Source organism: Giraffa tippelskirchi, chromosome 10 (assembly GCF_054371585.1).
Source record: "Giraffa tippelskirchi isolate mGirTip1 chromosome 10, T2T-mGirTip1v1.2.pri, whole genome shotgun sequence".
NCBI classification, from domain to species: Eukaryota; Metazoa; Chordata; class Mammalia; order Artiodactyla; family Giraffidae; genus Giraffa; species Giraffa tippelskirchi.
In genome coordinates this window covers 19488420-19505833 of record NC_137284.1, presented here as the reverse complement: position 1 = coordinate 19505833, position 17414 = coordinate 19488420, and the positions used below count along the sequence as shown (strand labels likewise).

The 17414-nt window shown below is 46.1% G+C and overlaps 2 protein-coding genes across 11 annotated transcripts in view; one reads left to right on the top strand and one right to left on the bottom strand.

The window, feature by feature from the left end:
• Positions 1-3403: 3403 nt before the first annotated feature.
• On the bottom strand, positions 3404-13543 carry RPUSD4 (RNA pseudouridine synthase D4). 3 transcript variants are annotated; one of them, XM_081535004.1, is made up of 7 exons: positions 13337-13543; positions 12801-12966; positions 11377-11578; positions 6345-6438; positions 6122-6266; positions 4789-4886; positions 3404-4108 (listed from the first exon to the last, which is right to left on the bottom strand). In XM_081535004.1, exons 1-7 carry the CDS (start codon positions 13523-13525, stop codon positions 3869-3871), a joined length of 1134 nt encoding a protein of 377 aa, XP_081391130.1. In that variant the 5' UTR covers positions 13526-13543; the 3' UTR covers positions 3404-3868. The 3 variants fall into 3 exon arrangements, with proteins under 3 accessions (XP_081391130.1, XP_081391132.1, XP_081391133.1); XM_081535006.1 differs by having other exon boundaries at positions 3404-4105; XM_081535007.1 differs by having other exon boundaries at positions 6122-6193; positions 6365-6438.
• Positions 13544-13681: 138 nt separating this feature from the next.
• Positions 13682-17414, top strand: part of SIRAL1 (SIR2 antiphage like 1) — a 44937-nt gene continuing 41204 nt past the window's right edge. For 3 of the 8 annotated variants that reach the window (XM_081535031.1, XM_081535029.1, XM_081535028.1), the window contains exon 1: positions 13682-13730. Coding sequence is in view for 5 of the 8 variants with exons in the window: in XM_081535030.1 (XP_081391156.1) it covers positions 17289-17296 (8 nt within the window). In the remaining 3 variants the exon portion in view is untranslated. Of the gene's footprint in view, positions 17297-17414 lie in introns of all 8 variants that reach the window. The other 5 variants (XM_081535030.1, XM_081535025.1, XM_081535023.1 and 2 more) reach the window with 2 other exon arrangements.

The following is a 17414-nucleotide window of genomic DNA, read 5'->3' as shown; positions in this document are numbered from 1 at the left end:
AACTACAGTCCAGGGATTACAAAGAATCAGACACAATTTAGTGACTGAGCACGCACACACAAACACCCTAATATTGCATTAATTGGGTCCTTGCCATCTGTTAGGAATTCTTCTGGGAACTTAATATGAATTGTTTCCATCAATCCTTCAAAATATCTGTGTCATAGAGGTACTGTTATTATGCCCATTTTGCAGGTGCATGCACTGAGGCTCAGATAAGTTAAATCATCCATAGTCATAGCCGATAAATATCAGAGCCATCATTTGAACTGAAAGCCCATCTAGATCCAGAGCCTGAGAGCTACTAGAGTCAGGGGACTGCCTTAGTCACTTTTCAAGAGTTTACAGGTATAGGGCTTGGGGGCCAAAGAGGAAAGCACTGTGTCTGCCCACAGGAAGCTCACAGGCTGGGAGGAGACAGGTATAATTACAGGGAATGAGTAGGATATGCGACAGGAAGTGTGGAGTGACGAGCACTTTTTGGTGCTCAGGGCACACAAGTGCTCAGGGCACACGGGGTAATTGCCATCCCCCAATGCCCTTCTGGATACATGGATTTATGACAGCACTGACAGGCTTGGGAGCGGACCCCCAAACCTCTTCCTCCCGTTTGTTGTCAACCCACCTCATCTACCCTGCTACTCAGATAGGCTCCCTGGGAGTCACCCTAGATTTTCCCTCTACCCCACTCGTATCAACCCCCAGTCAGCTCTATCCGTTCTTCCCAGCAGTATTTGGAGCCTGTTTACTGCGCCCCTAAAGTTTCCCTGAGATTAAGCGGTAAAGAATCCACCTGCAATGCAAGAGAGGCAGGAGACTCAGGTTCCACCTGTGGGTGAGGAAGATCCCCTTGAGGAGGAAATGGCAACTCACTCCAGTAGTCTTGCCTGGGAAATTCCATGGACAGAGGAGCCTGGCGGGCTACAGTCTGTGGGGTAGCAAAGAGTTGGACGTGACTGAGCACACATAGTTTATTGTGACTGGGAATAGAGCAGAGAACATCCCTAGGAAAGCAGTTTCACCCTCCTGGGTGATCAGGCTTGATTAAAACCCCATTCTCACTGCCCTGGATTGCAGCAGGTAAGTGTGTGCCAAGTGGGGTGCGAGAAAGGAAGTGAACAGAAGTATTTCAAGGCCACTGGTCCAAGAGAACCTTAAGGCTTTAGCTGATGGAGGCATATACACAGAGAGCCACCAAGGAGACTGAAAGGCTAAGGGGTCCCTATCTAGGACATGGAGATGACTCCAGCAACAGGAGTGCCAGCGGCAAACGGTGTTGTGTAGTAAGGAATTTGCCTGGCTTTTGTCCCTGCCTCCTGGGAGGAAGCCTCTAAATCTTTGGAATGATAGGAGTGTCTTTGTTACTTAGGATGGGTCCTGACAGTTTGTGTAACCCCTGGGGAGTGCCAGGGTGCAGGCCTGTCAATGGTATGTCAATAAGACCAACCATGTGATTAGAGATGGAGAGTTGGACTGAGTTTGATAACCAGTGATCTAATCAATCCTGCTGACATGATGAAACCCCAATCAAGACTCCAGGCACTGAAGCTTATGTGACCTTTGTGGTTGGCAATATACGTCTGTGCACCTGGAGGGTGGTAGTCCTGAATCCCCAGGGAGGAGCCAGGGTAGCTTCGTGTCTGGGACCCTTGCAGACCTCCACCCCATGAGCCTCTTTTATTGCCGTAATAAAAACTGCCAACAGCAAGTATAGCTGAGTTTTGAGAGTTGTTCTAGAGGATTATCAAGCCTGAGAAAGCAATGGGAACCCCTGACTTTGTAGCTATTTGGTGATGGGGTTGAGGACATGCTACCCCAAAACCTGGCACCTTGAATATTTTTTTAAAAACACTATCTTTTAAAAAATTTTTTAATTAACTTATTTTTAGATGCACTGTGTTTTGGCTGCTGTGCGAGGGTTTTCTCTAGTTGGGGCGAGTGAGGGCCCCTCTCTGGTTGCGACGTGAGGACTTCTCATTACGGTGGCTTCTCTTGCTGTGGAGCACACACACAGTGACCTCATCTGTGCTTCTAAAGTTAAGTCCGTGATGCAGGGTAACAGGTATTGTGGAAACAGGAAAGTGGGTTTAGAAAGTTGTTTTCAACACAGAGAGAGCACCTAATGGGGTCTCTCCCCAACTCTGCTGTCATTCCCAGTTTTCTCAGCTCAGCCAAGGTAATATGAGGTGTATTTGTTTACAAGATTGTACTCTTGCAAAAAATCAGACAGGAGCGAGCCTGACCACTAAGAGGGGCGGTTAAAATCATTTCCCTCCAAGGGGTGCTTGGCTCAGCCTCCTGAGACCCAAGGATAGGCTTGCTTCTGAAACAACGAAGATTCGAGAAATGGCAGCTCCCTCACAACATTAACTACAGTGTTTATAGACTAACCAAAGCCATCCCCTAGTCTAGAAAGGACAGATGCTACATGAAGCTAAAACGTCAACCACTGATGCAGAACTCTCAAGATGGCCCTTTCTGAAACGTCTATACCAGTCTTTAAACATAGATTGCAAACAGACAGCCTGCAGATGAAACCCAACCTGAAAATATGATCTGCCAGCCTATCCAAGCTAAGTAAATCCTGACTTGGCTAGCAAGATGCTGGCAGGTTTCACATGAATGGCTGGGTTTCCTCACTCTCTGAAAAAAGTTCTGAAATCTGTTCCCCTAGAGTGACACTCAGCTGCAGCTAACTGCTGCCCTCTTTAGGTGTATGGGTGCTCCCATCACGGCTCCCGCCATGGCCTAACACCCTGCCTGCTCCACTTGCTTTTGTTACCTGCCCGTCATTTACACCTGCTTTTGTTGCTCAATGAACACCCCTTCACAGGCTCCATGATCACTCACACAGCAAGGCTCCTGGGCTGAGCCAGGTAAGAATCCTTGTTGTCTATGACCCCTGTCTACAGAATCTGCAACTGATCCATCAACAGATGAATGGATAAAGATGTGTACATATATAGAGTGGAATATTATGCATAAAAATGAAAGAAACTGGGTTATTTGTAATGATGTGGATGGACCTAGAGACTGTCATACAGAATGAAATCAGAAAAACAAATATCGTGTATTAATGCATATAGATGGAATCTAGGAAAATGGCACAGCTGAACCTATTTGCTAGGCAGGAATGGAGATGAAGATGTAGAGAATGGACATGTAGAAATGGGGTGGGAAGGAGAGGGTGGGATGAACTGGTAAGTAGCATTGACATATGTACACTACCATCTGGAAAATGTACACAGCTAGCGGGAGGCGGTTGTACAGCACAGGGAGCTCAGCTTGGTGCTCTGTGATGACCTAGTGGGGTGGGATGGAAGGGCGGGAGGCTCAAGAGGGAGGGGATATATGTATACATATAGTTGATTCACTTGGTGGTACAGCAAAAACGAACACAACATTGCAAAGCAATCAAACTCCAATAATATTTTAAAAAATCTGGGACTGAACAAATCAAGCAGAAAGGCTTTGTTGAGTGATCCTGTGACTCCACAAGGAGGACAGAAGCTGCTTCTGAATCCCTGTCTGAGCTAGATGATAACCATCACGTTCTCTCCAACTACAGGAACCATCCTGATAGATCAAGCGCTTCATTGCTGGGTAAAAACCATGCCTGATTAGCCATCCCGGGCTTTAGCTCTCCTGATCCTGGGCTTCTGTCGCCTTGGAGGCAGGGAAGCTGTCCGCTGGCTTTTCCAGAGTGTGGCCAGAGTGGTGGGAAACAGTTGCTAGCCTCCAGTAAAAGCCCTGAAGCAGTGGTTCCTCCATCTCTTCACACCTGGCTCTTCTGGAGTCTGGCCCCAGTGAGAAGTCGGCAGAGTCCCTTAAACAAAGTGAAGAATTCAGGGCAGACGCCCGGCCGTCTTCACTGGGCTCCTGGCTGTGCGGCTTCCTCGTCTGCACTGTGGTCCCGACTTGGCATCTTTAAGCCCAGACGGCGCAGGGAGTTGACAAAGTAGCGAGGAGGCTTGCAGAGCAAGGTGAGTTCTTCCTTCTGGGACTGCAGGGCGGGCAGGGTCAGCTGGCAGGCGTGCAGGTGCAGCGGGAGGTGGCGGGCCTTGGACTGCTGCAGCCCCAGCTTCTTCAGGATCCCGGCAGACAGCTTCTGCACAAAGGAAAGAGCTCGTGAGAGCTGGGCTGGCGGCTCCTCTGACCAGGGGCCCCATCACTGACCCCCCCCGGATGTCACACTGAGGGACAGCCTGCTTCGGGCCTGTCTCTAGGAAGGGTTCAGAACCCATGCAATAGAAAACCCACCACATGGGGAAAGCTCTCTTTGGCCAGTTCTCTGGCTTTCCAAGAGAACGGGCTGTTAACAGTGAAAACAAGTTTCCACCAAGGCTCTTTAGCAGTAGCATGAAAGGCTGCTATGAGCCTTAAGAAAGTCTCCTGTCTGCTTCTGAATTTCTCCCTAAGCTAAGGAGCTAGCAGGAGGATTCTTGTTGTTTAGTTGCTCAGTCGTGTCAGACTCTTTGTGACCCCATGGACTGTAGCCCGCCAGGATTCTCTGTCCACGGGATTCTCCAGGGAAGAATACTGGAGTGGGTTGCCATGCCCTCCTCCAGGGGATCCTTCCGAACCAGGGATTGAACCCGTGACCCCCACGTCTCCTGCACTGCAGGTGGATTTTTACTGCTGAGCCACCAGGAAGCCACCCAGCTGACAGGGTGCTATGTCTGAAAACAATCAACATGGCTTTGCTGCAACTGACTTCAGGGATTTAACAAGGGGAAAGCGTGAGTTTTCTCCCTTATTCTGTTGCATCTTGGGTCAAAAAGATATTACCTGGGGGGCCAGCCTGCTCCAGTCTGAGTACTTGTGATCACCAAGGATTGGGCAATCCAACCCAAAAGACAGGTGAACGCGAAGCTGATGTTTTATTCCTTTAAAGAGAGAAAGGGAGGAGACTTATGAGTAGCTATAGAAACGATACCACTGGCAGCATCTGCTTCTAATCATATTAAATCAAAGCACAGTAAAATTGGCAAAACCCCAACTACAATGAAGTGTAAAGGATAATATAACAAATGATAAGCTATTAGGAAATAATACCGTTAAGCCTCTAAGTACCCCTCCCTGTCACAGTTCCCTTTCTGCCACACATAACCACTACGATCAACTTGGGGGTCTATTGCTGCCATGCTTTTTTAAAAAATAACTTTTTCAACATTAAATAGTACTGCTTGGCACATTTTTTTTACATTATGGCAAAATATACATAAAGTTTGAACTTTTTTTAAAAACAGAATTTGACAGTAGTTCATTAGGAATTCTCTCTTTTTTTAAAGGCTGCACGGCACAGCATGTAGGACCTGAGTTCCCCGACCAGGCATGGAACCTGCGCTCCTACAGCGGAAGCTCAAAGTCCCAACCACCGGACCACCAGGGAAGTCCCAAGGTTTACCATTTTAATCCTTTTTAAGCATTCAGTTCAGTGGCATTAAGTACATTCACATTGTTGTGCAACCATCACCACTGTCCATCTCCAGAACCCTTTCATCCCAAACTGAAACCCTGTCCCCGTAAACCGTTAACTCTCCACCCCCTCCTCCCTCCAGGCCCTGTAACCACCACGCTGCTATCTGTCTCTATGAACCTGACGACTCTAGGTATCTCACATAAGTGGAATCATACAGTATGTGCCCTTTTGTGTTGGGCTTATTTAATTTAGCGTAATGTCTATAAGGTTTTATCCAGCTGAAGCATATGTCAGAATCTCCTTCCTTTGTATGGCTGCGTAATATTTCACTGCATGAAGTACCACCACGTCTTTCCATTCATCTGCTGATGGACATGTGGGTTGTGTTCACCTTTTGGCTATTGTGTATAGGGCTGCTATGAACAGCGGTGGACACACATCTCTTTGAGGAACCTGTTTGCAAATTTTTAAATAAATATAAGCAAACTGTTCATATCCTCATGCTACTGTTTTTCACAATCCCATCCCCATGGGAGCTCCCAGCCTTGGATCAGCACCAGAAGCACACTCTGAATCAACCTCAGCGCCCCCATAACACTGGGGGCTCAGAGGAAGGGTGGAGCCCAGCACGAGGCCCTGGGTGAAGCCCTGAGGAGCCCTGGGGCTCTGCCACCTGCTGCAGAACGGTGGCGCCCTCACCGGTAACAGGCTGGAGCTCCAAGAGGGCAGCGGACAGGCTGCTGCTCAGCACTTGGTACTGAGTCACCGCCAGGTGAGCGTTCCGGCTGCTCCGAACCCTCACCATCTTTCCGTCGTCCATGCGGTAGCTCGGCGACAGCGTCATCTGCAGCCAGAGAAATCAAGACGTGACTTCAAAGGACGAGCAGAAAACCCATCTCTCCAGAGGCGCTCACCCACCCACCTTGTGGTGATGCTGCTGGCCCTGCGCCTCCTTCTCGACGATGGGAATGTCCACGACTCCCGCTTCAGGCACCGGGACGCGCATGGTGATGGCCCTGGGGGGACACACAAACCCTGGCCTGAACCGCAAAGGTGAGGGAAGTGCTCCTTGGTTTTTTGGCTACTCAGAGGTTTTCATGCTGGACTTTCTGCACTACTATAGTGAGTTCTGAGGGTTAGAGGGTCCCAAATAATCTCTTGGTATAGAGTTTAGACTGACAGCTGTCACTATTCTTACAAACCTATCTTTTCTGCTACTCAAGTAAATATGCTGACTGCAGGATACTGGGGGGAAAAAACAGGAAAACAAACAAACAAAAAATTATATTAATAACATGGTCTTTCATCCAGCCTTTAAAAGTGAGTATGGGCAGTTTCATTTTAAAGGGGGATAATATAGTTTTGTATCTTTCTTTTTTAAAGGATAAAAGATGGTAAGTTCAAGTTGCATAGGAAACAAATGAATAAATAAAATGAACTGAATGAAAAATTCATAGGACTGCTCCTGCTCTATTTGCCAGGTAGATAAAACAGGGAGGAAATGTGCTCCAAAAGTCACAGGAACCCCAAACACAGCTCAGTAACTCACTCCCAACCTCTCTTGTTGGAGGTCCATCACGTTGCAGACAGGTAGAAGACTCTGATTTGTCCTTCCGTTTAAACCTCCTCCAGGTCAATCAGCCTAACACAGAATCACTGGCCTAGGACTCAAAAGCCCTCTCAGATACAACATCTCACACTCTAGACACCCAGATGCAGGTTGGTAGCCGCTTAGACTGCTATCTGATGCATTTTTTCATACTTACACTGATTTATAACCATTAGATGACCCTTCCTAATGACCTAACGCTCCTGCTCAAAAACTTTCAGCCAATAAGTATTCACTGAATGTAAACAGGCACTGATTTAGGTAGGCACTGGTTTTATATGGATGAATAAGACAAAAATCCCTATTGGTCAGACTTCCCTGGCCACCCAGTGGTTAAGACTCCGTGCTTCCACTGCAGGGGGCATGGGTTCAAACCTTGGTTGGGGAAATTCCCCATGCCACACTGTGTGCACTGCATGCCCCAACCAAAAAAAGGGAAAAAAAAAAAAAAAATCCCTGCTCTCAAAGAATCCCAAATCTAGTAAGAGAAGTTCAATAGTTTACTTAAAGTCTCACACTGGTAAATAACACAGGTGAGAGCTGAACACAGATTTTTCTGAGCATTTAGCTACCATGCTAAACTTGCTCCATTACCTATCATCTCTCATTGAGGTGATTCTTAAAACTTGATTCCTCATCAGAGTCATTTGTGGAGCTTTTTAAAGATACAGATACCTAAACCCCACACCCACCAGACTTATGAATCAGAATCTCTGTGGGTGGGTCTCAAGCATACAGATTTTTTTTAAGGTTCCCAAGATAGCAAAGCAACTTCAAAATCTATCATACAAAAAGGACTAACATCCAAAATATGAAAAGAATGCTCACCAGTCAAAAAGAAAATAATAACCTTATAGAACACAGGCAAAAGAAAACAGTCTGTTCACAGAAAGGAAAACGCAAACCACGGATAAACACACACACACAAAACCAGCCAACATCACTAGTTAACAGGGAAACAGAAAATAAAATATATATATTTTTTTACCCATCAGAGTGGCAAACCTTTTAAAAATGAATTGGTCAGGCATAATGGGAGGTGGATACTCATCACTGCTAGTGGGAATAAAAACTGACATCATTTTGGAGAGCAACTTGGGTAGTAACTATTCAAATTTTAAAAAGTGTGCACCCTTCAACCCAGCAATTCCATTTCTGGGCATTTGTCCTAAGGATATACTCACATATTTGCAAGAGGCTTTGAAAAATGGAAAACTACCTAAACATCAATAAGGAAGTTATGATATATCCACACAACGAATACATACAATAGAGCCGTTGAAAAGAAGACAGCTCTAACTGTACAACACAAAAGGCCCTCCAAGATATACTGTCCAAGTGAAAAATGCAGAGTGTAAAGCAATGCAAAATACGCTGCCATATAATCATCTGCTTATACATATCCCACATAACTCTGCAAGTTTACCCAGGACACTAGCAACAGGAACTGCTTCAGGAGCAGGAAATTGAGTAGATGGGGGATAGGAGTGGTTTCGTTTTTGCTCATGTACCTTTCTTCTATTAAAAAACTAAGGTTGGCAAAATTGAAAAAGACACATATATCCCACTGTTCATTGCAGCACTATTTACAACAGCTAGACCATGGAAGCAACCTAGATGTCCACTGACAGATGAATGGATAAAGAAGTTGTGGTGCATATACACAATGGAATGCTACTCAGCTATAAAAAGGAATGCATGTGAGTCAGTTCTAATGAGGTAGATGAACCTAGAGCCTATTATACAGAGTGAAGTAAGTCAGAAAGGGAAAGATAAATATCACACACTAACGCATATATACGGAATCTAAGAAGATGGTACTGAAGCATTTATTTGCAGGAGAGCAATAGAGAAACAGACTTAAGAGAATAGACTTTTGGACAGGGGGAGAGGGGAGGAGAGGGTGAGATGTATGGAGAGAGTAACATGGAAAGTGACGTTACCATATGTAAAATAGATAGCCAACAGGAATTTGCTGTATGGCTCAGGAAACTCAAACAGGGGCTCTGTATCAACCTAGAGGGGTGGGATGGGGAGGGAGACGCAAGGGAGGTTCAGGAGGGAGGGGATATACGTATACCTATGGCTGATTCATGTTGAGGTTTGACAGAAAACAATAAAATTCTGTAAAGCAATTATCCTTCAATTAAAACATACATAAATTATATATATTAAAATAAACTAAGACTGGGACTTCCCTGGTAGTCCAATGGCAGGGGACAGGGTTCAATCCCTGGTCAGGGAATTAGATCCCACATGCCACAATTCAGAGTTCGTATGCTGCAACTGAAGATTCCACATGCCACAATGAAGATCAAAGATCCCACACACCGCAACTAAGACCCAGCACAGCCAAATAAAAACTGAGGTAAATCTATATGCACCAATGTGGAAAGAGCCTACAGACGAAGAGTTAAGTTGGAAAAGTACAGTGTACACTGTACAATGTAACACACACACAGTATACGTATCACTGGGCTCAGTCACTCCATCATGTCCTACTCTTTGCAACCCTGTGGACTGTAGCCTGTCAGGCTCCTCTGTCCATGTGATTTCCTAGGCAAGAATACTGGAGTGGGTTGTTAAGTCCTCCTCCAGCAGATCTTCCCAACTCAGGGATGGAACCTGCATCAGACATGTATGTAAATAAGATGAGTAAGCTCCACAGGAATAAAAACCAAACTACCCCAAGGGAAGGAACTAGAATAATAGAATGAGTGAATTCTCCAGGACTTTTTTTTTTTTCTTTTTCCTTGTTGTCTGACATTTTACCACAAGAATCAAACCATATTACTTGCATAATTAATTTTTAATAATTTTTATGTACAGCCATAATTAGGAACCACTATACTATCAGACTCTGACAGTCTAAGCACTAAATCTATTTCCTATAATCCTTATATGTCTAGAGATCCTAATACCAATCCCAAAGAAAGGCAATGCCAAAGAATGCTCAAACTACCGCACAATTGCACTCATCTCACACGCTAGTAAAGTAATGCTCAAAATTCTCCAAACCAGGCTTCAGCAATACGTGAACTGTGAACCTCCAGATGTTCAAGCTGGTTTTATAAAAGGCAGAGGAACCAGAGATCAAATTGCTAACATTCGCTGGATCATCGAAAAAGCAAGAGAGTTCCAGAAAAACATCTATTTCTGCTTTATTGACTATGCCAAAGCCTTTGACTGTGTAGATCACAATAAACTGTGGAAAATTCTGAAAGAGATGGGAATACCAGACCACCTGACCTGCCTCTTGAGAAACCTGTATGCAGGTCAGGAAGCAACAGTTAGAACTGGACATGGAACAACAGGCTGGTTCCAAATAGGAAAAGGAGTACGTCAAGGCTGTATATTGTCACCCTGCTTATTTAACTTATATGCAGAGTACATCATGAGAAACGCTGGGCTGGAAGAAACACAAGCTGGACTCAGGATTGCTGGGAGAAATATCAATAACCTCAGATATGCAGATGACACCATCCTTATGGCAGAAAGTGAAGAAGAACTAAAGAGCCTCTTGATGAAAGTGAAAGAGGAGAGTAAAAAAGTTGGCTTAAAGCTCAGCATTCAGAAAACTAAGATCATGGCATCTGGTCCCATCACTTCATGGCAAATAGATGGGGAAACAGTGGTAACAGTGGCTGACTTTATTTTTCTGGGCTCCAAAATCACTGCAGATGGTGACTGCAGCCATTAAATAAAAAGAAGCTTACTCCTTGGAAGGAAAGTTATGACCAACCTAGACAGCATATTAAAAAGCAGAGACATCACTTTGTCAACAAAGGTCCTCTAGTCAAGGCTATAGTTTTTCCAGTGGTCATGTATGGATGTGAGAGTTGGACTATAAAGAGGGCTGAGCACTGAAGAATCGATGCTTTGGAACTGTGGTGTTGGAGAAGACTCTTGAGAGTCCCTTGGACTGCAAGGAGATCCAACCAGTCCCTCCTAAAGGAGATCAGTCCTGGGTGTTCATTGGAAGGACTGATGTAGAAGCTGAAACTCCAATACTTTGGCCACCTCATGCGAAGAGCTGACTCATTGGAAAAGACCCTGATGCTGGGAAAGATTGAGGGCAGGAGAAGGGGACGACAGAGGATGAGATGGTTGGATGGCATCACCGACTCAATGGACACGGGTTTGGATGGACTCTGGGTTGGTGATGGACAGGGAGGCCTGGCGTGCTGCGGTTCATGGGGTCGCAAAGAGTCAGACACGACTGAGCAACAGAACTGAACTGATCCTAATATAGTGCCTTCTGTCACCAGGGATTCCTGATGTAAGAACAGCTGAGTAAATGAAAGAGGGCCTACACCACCTCGACCGCTTTCGACAGGTTTCGTACCAGTACTTCTTTGTCACCTGACGGGTTCTAAACAGCTCTTGGACTTGACGCGCCACTTCTTTTTCCCAAGCCAACACCATCACACCTGTGGTTTCCTTGTCCAGCCGATGGCACAGGTGCAGTGGCTTTGCCTTGTGGCCGTGGAGTATCTTTGCGAGGATGGGCAATACATCACTGATGCAGAGCTGGACCCCAGGGCCACCTGAGAAGGAAAGACCCAGAGATCTGAGTGGCCAGGAAAAGATCCCACCAAAGACCTCTATTTGGGAAAAGCAGATTACTGGATTAACAGCAGTTGCTCTTGAGGGCAGTAAAACTGAAGTGTGGTCCAGGGACTAGTAACATGTCGGTACCCCCGGGGAACCTGCTAGAAAGGAATCTCAGGCCCCCCAACCCAGATAATGAATCAAACTCTGCATTTTAACAAAACGCCCAAGTGACTCATACTCATAATAAAGTTTAAGAAACAAGATCCTAGGGTATGTGGCTTTCTCCTCAGACATAAACAATTTTTTAAAGATACTTATGTACTCAAACTAAAATTAGCAACCAAAATGAGGAGGTCTGATATTTCACTATATAAACACAGGCTTGAGAATCTGCCAAGTAAACCCTAGTGAGAAATGCAATAGCATAAGGCCCTCCTGAGGCATTGCCAAGGAGTTGAAAGGATGGGCTTTGGGGTGAGGCATTCCTGGGTTCCACTCTATGGAGCCTCCTAACTAGCCATTGACCTTAGAAAGATTACTTACCCTTTTCAATTTTTAATTTTCTCATCTACAAAATGTAAATATCAGGATAATAATTATTTCTTGGGGAATGAAAAGGCAAGAAACTTAACGGAAAGATCAAGAGAGAAAAATACACACAAAGCACTAGGCAATGTCTAACTTAATTCCTTATTTTCAAGTGCAACCACCTCCGTATCTCCCCCTAAAGCATTTGTACTTCTAGCTAAAACATGCCTTAGCCTCCAGCAAAACCCTTTCCACAAATATATTTTTTCTATCAATCTTTCCTGACTCACTCCAGCTACCTCTGACAACTACATTTAACATTTATTGAAAAAACATCAGGGTGTCCATAAAGGTCAAGGTGCCCTGGGGCTTTGCTAGGTGTACACCAAACACACCTTATGTCCTTTTTCCCAATTTTGATGGAAAATAATTTGAAGACAGGAACTACACAGCCTTGGTCCTCTATAGCAATCCCTGGTGGAGGTCGGCACACAGCAAATTTCATACTGCTGGCTGCCAGATGCTTGGAAGATGGGGACCGGCTTCTTTATCTCTGTGTCCTCTCTGGTGCCTTACATAGGTCAGTATCCTTACAAAAGTTTAATTACTCTGAAAGCAAAGCTTCAGAAAGCCCCACGAGTGATGTCAGAGCTGCCCCCGCCTCCGACGCCGCCACGTGCTCCTCACCATGCACAGGGAGGCCGTAGGGCTTATTGATGACCACAAGGTCCTTGTCCTGATGGACAATTCCTCGGCTCAGCGCCTTGGCCAGCACGTTGGGGTGGACGCGCTGCAGCTGCTCTGTGAACCGCACTAGTTCTCGCACTCGCCGCTGAACGGGGTTTGTGGGCGCCTACGGGGAGAGAAGGAGAGACGCGAAATGTTCGGTGAGGAGGTCTTTCACTAAATCTGGGTGAGAATTTGGGAAGGGAAAGCCTGTATCTCTGCTCTAGACGCGCGCCTTCCTCGAGTAATTTGAGAGCAGGGGTGCGTGTCTGTCTCACTGGTACCCAAGTAGGGCTTAAGGCTGGGTCGGCAGGAGCCAAAGACCCAGCCCAGAGGAAGATCCCGCACCCTGCTGAGCTGTCCCCTTCGCTTTCTCCTAATTCTCCCACCACAAGCCCTCGACATTTACATGACAGGTGTCAGAGGACCCGCCTCCCTCCCTCCCGCACCCCAGTGAGCGCACTGCCTCTTGGGAGTTGTGGTCCTTCTGTACTCACCGGCTCCTTCGTCTTTTGTTGCTGTTTCTGGGCCCGGAGTCTCTCTGCTAATCGCTGAGCATCCAGGGGCCGAGAGGCAGCAGCAGCAGCGGAACAAAGTGGCTTTGAGAAGAGGGTGAAGAGACTCCCAAGACACTGTCCGAAGCCCCGGACCCAGAGGCCAGGCGTACTACAGCCGGGCGCCGCCATCTTGCCTAGAAGGGAGGGGCGAGGCAAGGCCACGCCCAGAGGAGAGCAACGAAAGAGCCAGAGGGAGGACGGGTGGGCGGGCCCTGCGAGTCACGTGGGCAGGACGGGCGGGGCCCGGGTCGCGTCACGTGGGGGCGGTGCGCGCTGAGTGCGGCTGCGCCGGCCGGTAGCTGCAGCTGGAGCGGTGGCGTTTGGAGGAGACGCGGTGAGTGTGTGCGAAAGCCGGGTTGGGGCTGCGGAATGCCGGTGCCTCAGAGCTTTAACGTTTCTGCGGACCCGGGGTTTCCGTTCTCGGAGATCCCTGTCTCGGGAAACCGTTTCTCCCTTTGAGAGACGACTCCACTCAAAAGCCACCTCCCCGCCCCCGCGCCGGGTAGAAGAGATGCCCCATGAACGCTCCCCAGAGCCGTCTTGAGGCGCCCACCCCGTCCCTCTTGCCCCAGGGGACGCGTCACGTTCCTTCTCCTTTCCTTATGGCTCGACCTTCGGAGATGCGGGATCAGTGAAACCTCTCCACCCCTCACCTCCTGACTCCCAACCTCTTTGTTTCACGTTGTAACTAGTCCTTCTCTCCCAGGGGTGATGGGGAGCCCCTTCTGTTACCCAGGGGCCTATATTTCCTTCCTAGGAAGCCCCCTGAGTTTCTTCTGCCTTCTTCACGAATTGATTTCTTGGAGTCTCCTCCTTCAACCCCCCCCCCCCCCCCCGCCACGGCTTCCAAAGAGAAGACAAAGTACAGAGCAGGAACCTTTCCTTCATTTCCCCCTTCGCCGTTTGCAGTCTCTCCAGACCCTCCCCTTTTCTTACAAGGTGCAGCGTTGGGACCCCCATGCCCAAACTGCCTGCGACTTCACGAAGTCGAGACTTTCTGACTTCACTAAGGGGTGGCAGGGAAGAGGAACTTCTGGTTGGGATGGTAACACTGTAAAAGTAGCTTGGGACACACCTGCCATTTGTTAAGGATGATAAGCCCTAAAAGAAATGTCAGAAAGCGAATGGGTCTGCGCTGACGATAGAGGAAACAGTTAATGCTGAGCATGACGGCTGCCAGACGAGTTAGTGGAATTACTTTTGTGTCCTACCCCTCTAAAACGGATTGGCATGAAACAGAGTTGAACAGGTAAGTGGAGCTAGCCTGTAGAAGACTTTAACCTGAAGAAGAGTTTGATCTAGATGTGAGTCTGTGATCTAAGGAGTCTGTGAAGCTTCTCGAGCAGGAGGGAGACTCCTTGAAAGGTAGAAACGAATCTGGTAGTTGAATGCAGGACACATGGAAAAGGAGGGGGCTTTGAGAGCAGGGGAATCAGCTAGGATGCTGCAGTCTAGGTGGGCAGTAGTAAGGCTGTGCTTGTTCAGTGGTCTTCTTCCGTCCACCGTACGGTCCTTTGAGTTTAAATTGATTTTGAGTTGTGCAGGTCAAGATGTATCAGTTGGCAGCTGCTGTTGAACAGTGAATGCCCTAAGGACTCATTCATTCATTTTTTTTTTTTTTTAATCCGCCCATCTGGTGCAGAGCAAACTCACAAATATCCCTGGACTGGGTGAGGTGTATCGTAGGCTTGTTTTAGGTGTGTCTGAACATTTTGAATCATCTAATTTCTGTCCATTTTTTTGTCTAAAGAGTGGAGGAAGGAGTAGATGTATTTGTTAAGAGGGGGAAAGAAAGCCTGTGTGTGTTTCTGTAATGAGAGGTGATGGTTGTAAATGTGAAGAATTTCAAGGGAGACTGGGGAAACAGCCTCTGTCTCTCCTCCTGTTTTTCCCCCGCAGATTCACAGGAAAGACACAGATCTTTAGAAGTTGAGAATTACTACCTTTTACTGATAATGCCCCAGACCCAGTTTCTAATTTCAGTAAACAGTCCCATATCACACATTATGTAGGTACTTGAAGCCTCCTTTCTAAGGACTCTAAAATTTGGATATCAGGACTTAAGTTTGTATCGTTATGTTAATTACAAGGCTGTTTTAGGTGAAGGACTTTTATGGTTTCCTGTGGGGGCTGGGGAACCTATTTCTGCCTTAACCTGTCCTTAACAGTGTTCAAAAAGTGATCCCTGTTCTGCAGAATTTTCTCTGTGACAGGAAGGAAAATGAAGAACCAACTCAGATGTCATTGCCAGTGACTCAGACCTTGTGTTCTTGGGTTTCACGTTAACCCAAGGCATACATTATAGTGCCTAGGAATGAAAACACTGGTCCCTTTTTTTTTCTGGAGAAGGAACTTTTAGATTTTTCTTGTTGAAACTTTGTGAGAGAAATTTGAAGAGTTTGTTTTGTTTGCTTGGTATCACAGTACAGCTTTAGCCAGTGTGGATATAGAAATGTCTGTTTCCTTAATGTTTATCCTATGCCTCTAGGCACTTGCTGGTTATTGAAATAGTTGCTCTCAGTACACAGGAATTTATGCAAAGATATATATTGTCTTTTTCCTCTTCCTCATTCAGTTGATCCTGTCTTGGTAGCTCATTTTTCTGCTTCTCTACCAATCTCATTCTCTTTTTGGTTGGGGCCTCTTTTGTCTGGACTGTTTTCTCAGTACAAGGAGGGAAATTTTATTAGTAATGTCTTCATTCTTACAGAATACAAACATGGCTTATATTCACAGGTCTCGATATACTTATGATATGTGCCCCTCCCACAACCATATAAAGAAGACCATGATAGTTTGCTTTTAAAAATATTCTCTATCCTGTGCAAGAATGACAGAGCCTCCTTTTTAATTCATAAATATAAACAGGAACTGACTAATAAGGAAATTGTGTTTAAATATCACAAATTTAAGGTTAATTAGTGGCATGAGGTTAACTTCTGGTTCCTTGAACAGTGGTTTGCTAGTTGCAGATTAACCAGTGATTCAGTTTCCCTGCAAAGCAGGAAGTACTTGGAGATTGTTTTGTGGTTTTAGAGAGATTCAAAGAGGCAATTAGCAAGAGGTCTCTGGAGGTGTCCTGGAAGTGCAGTGTTGGTAGCTGGGGACTGGCCCCAGTTCAGCTGCTTATGAACTTAAGTGAGTAATTTGGGCTTCAGTTTATTGTCTTGGCAGAGTTCCCTGGTGGTCCAGTGGTTAAGACTCCACATTTGCAACGCAGGTTTGACCCCTGGTCAGGGAACTAAGATCCCACGAGCTGTAAGGTGCGATAAAAAATTTAAATAATAATAAAAGAAGATCCTCACCAGCTCTAAGCTCCTACTCTATGAAGACTTTCCATCCACTGACACTTAAGTATGTCTCTTTCTTATCAAGTGGAATTTATGTCAGACTTACCTTGAATACGTTTAGCATTGGCACAGGGATTCAGGATTTTGCTCCTGTTCCCACAGTTTAACCTTATGCCCCTGAGCTAGCATTTATGTTCATAGGTTTGCTTCATTGAATGCTGCTGGAATACACCTTCAGATTTCACCAGTGGGGTGTGGGAGGGAGTACAGATGGGGGGAAAAAAAAGAACAGAAACAATGGTATTGACCTATAACACGGTGTGTTAGTTTTTTTTTCTGTGCCAACATTTCAAAAAGAGGTTACGATGTACCATTGCCCCTTGTTACACGTTTATTCAGCTTTTGAGCAATGATCAGGACAGTTTGAGCTTAAACCACTACTTCCCAAACTTTATTTTCATACTGTGACATGTGGAAATTACTGTTGTGTCACTGAGGAAAACTGGAGGCGACCCACAGAAGACAGCTGTCCTGGGAGCTGTGGCTGTCCTGTCCCCAGCCGGCCATACACAGGCAAGGAGGAGATCCCTGTGCTAAGGTCCATGCGAAGGTCAGCCTTACATTCTCAAGGTCTTCGTCCCAAACTCTGCCTAGCTCTCAAGAGTAACGGTATCACTAGTTAATTTTGTTTTGTTTTTAAACCAAAGTATGTTATGTATTATCCCTTG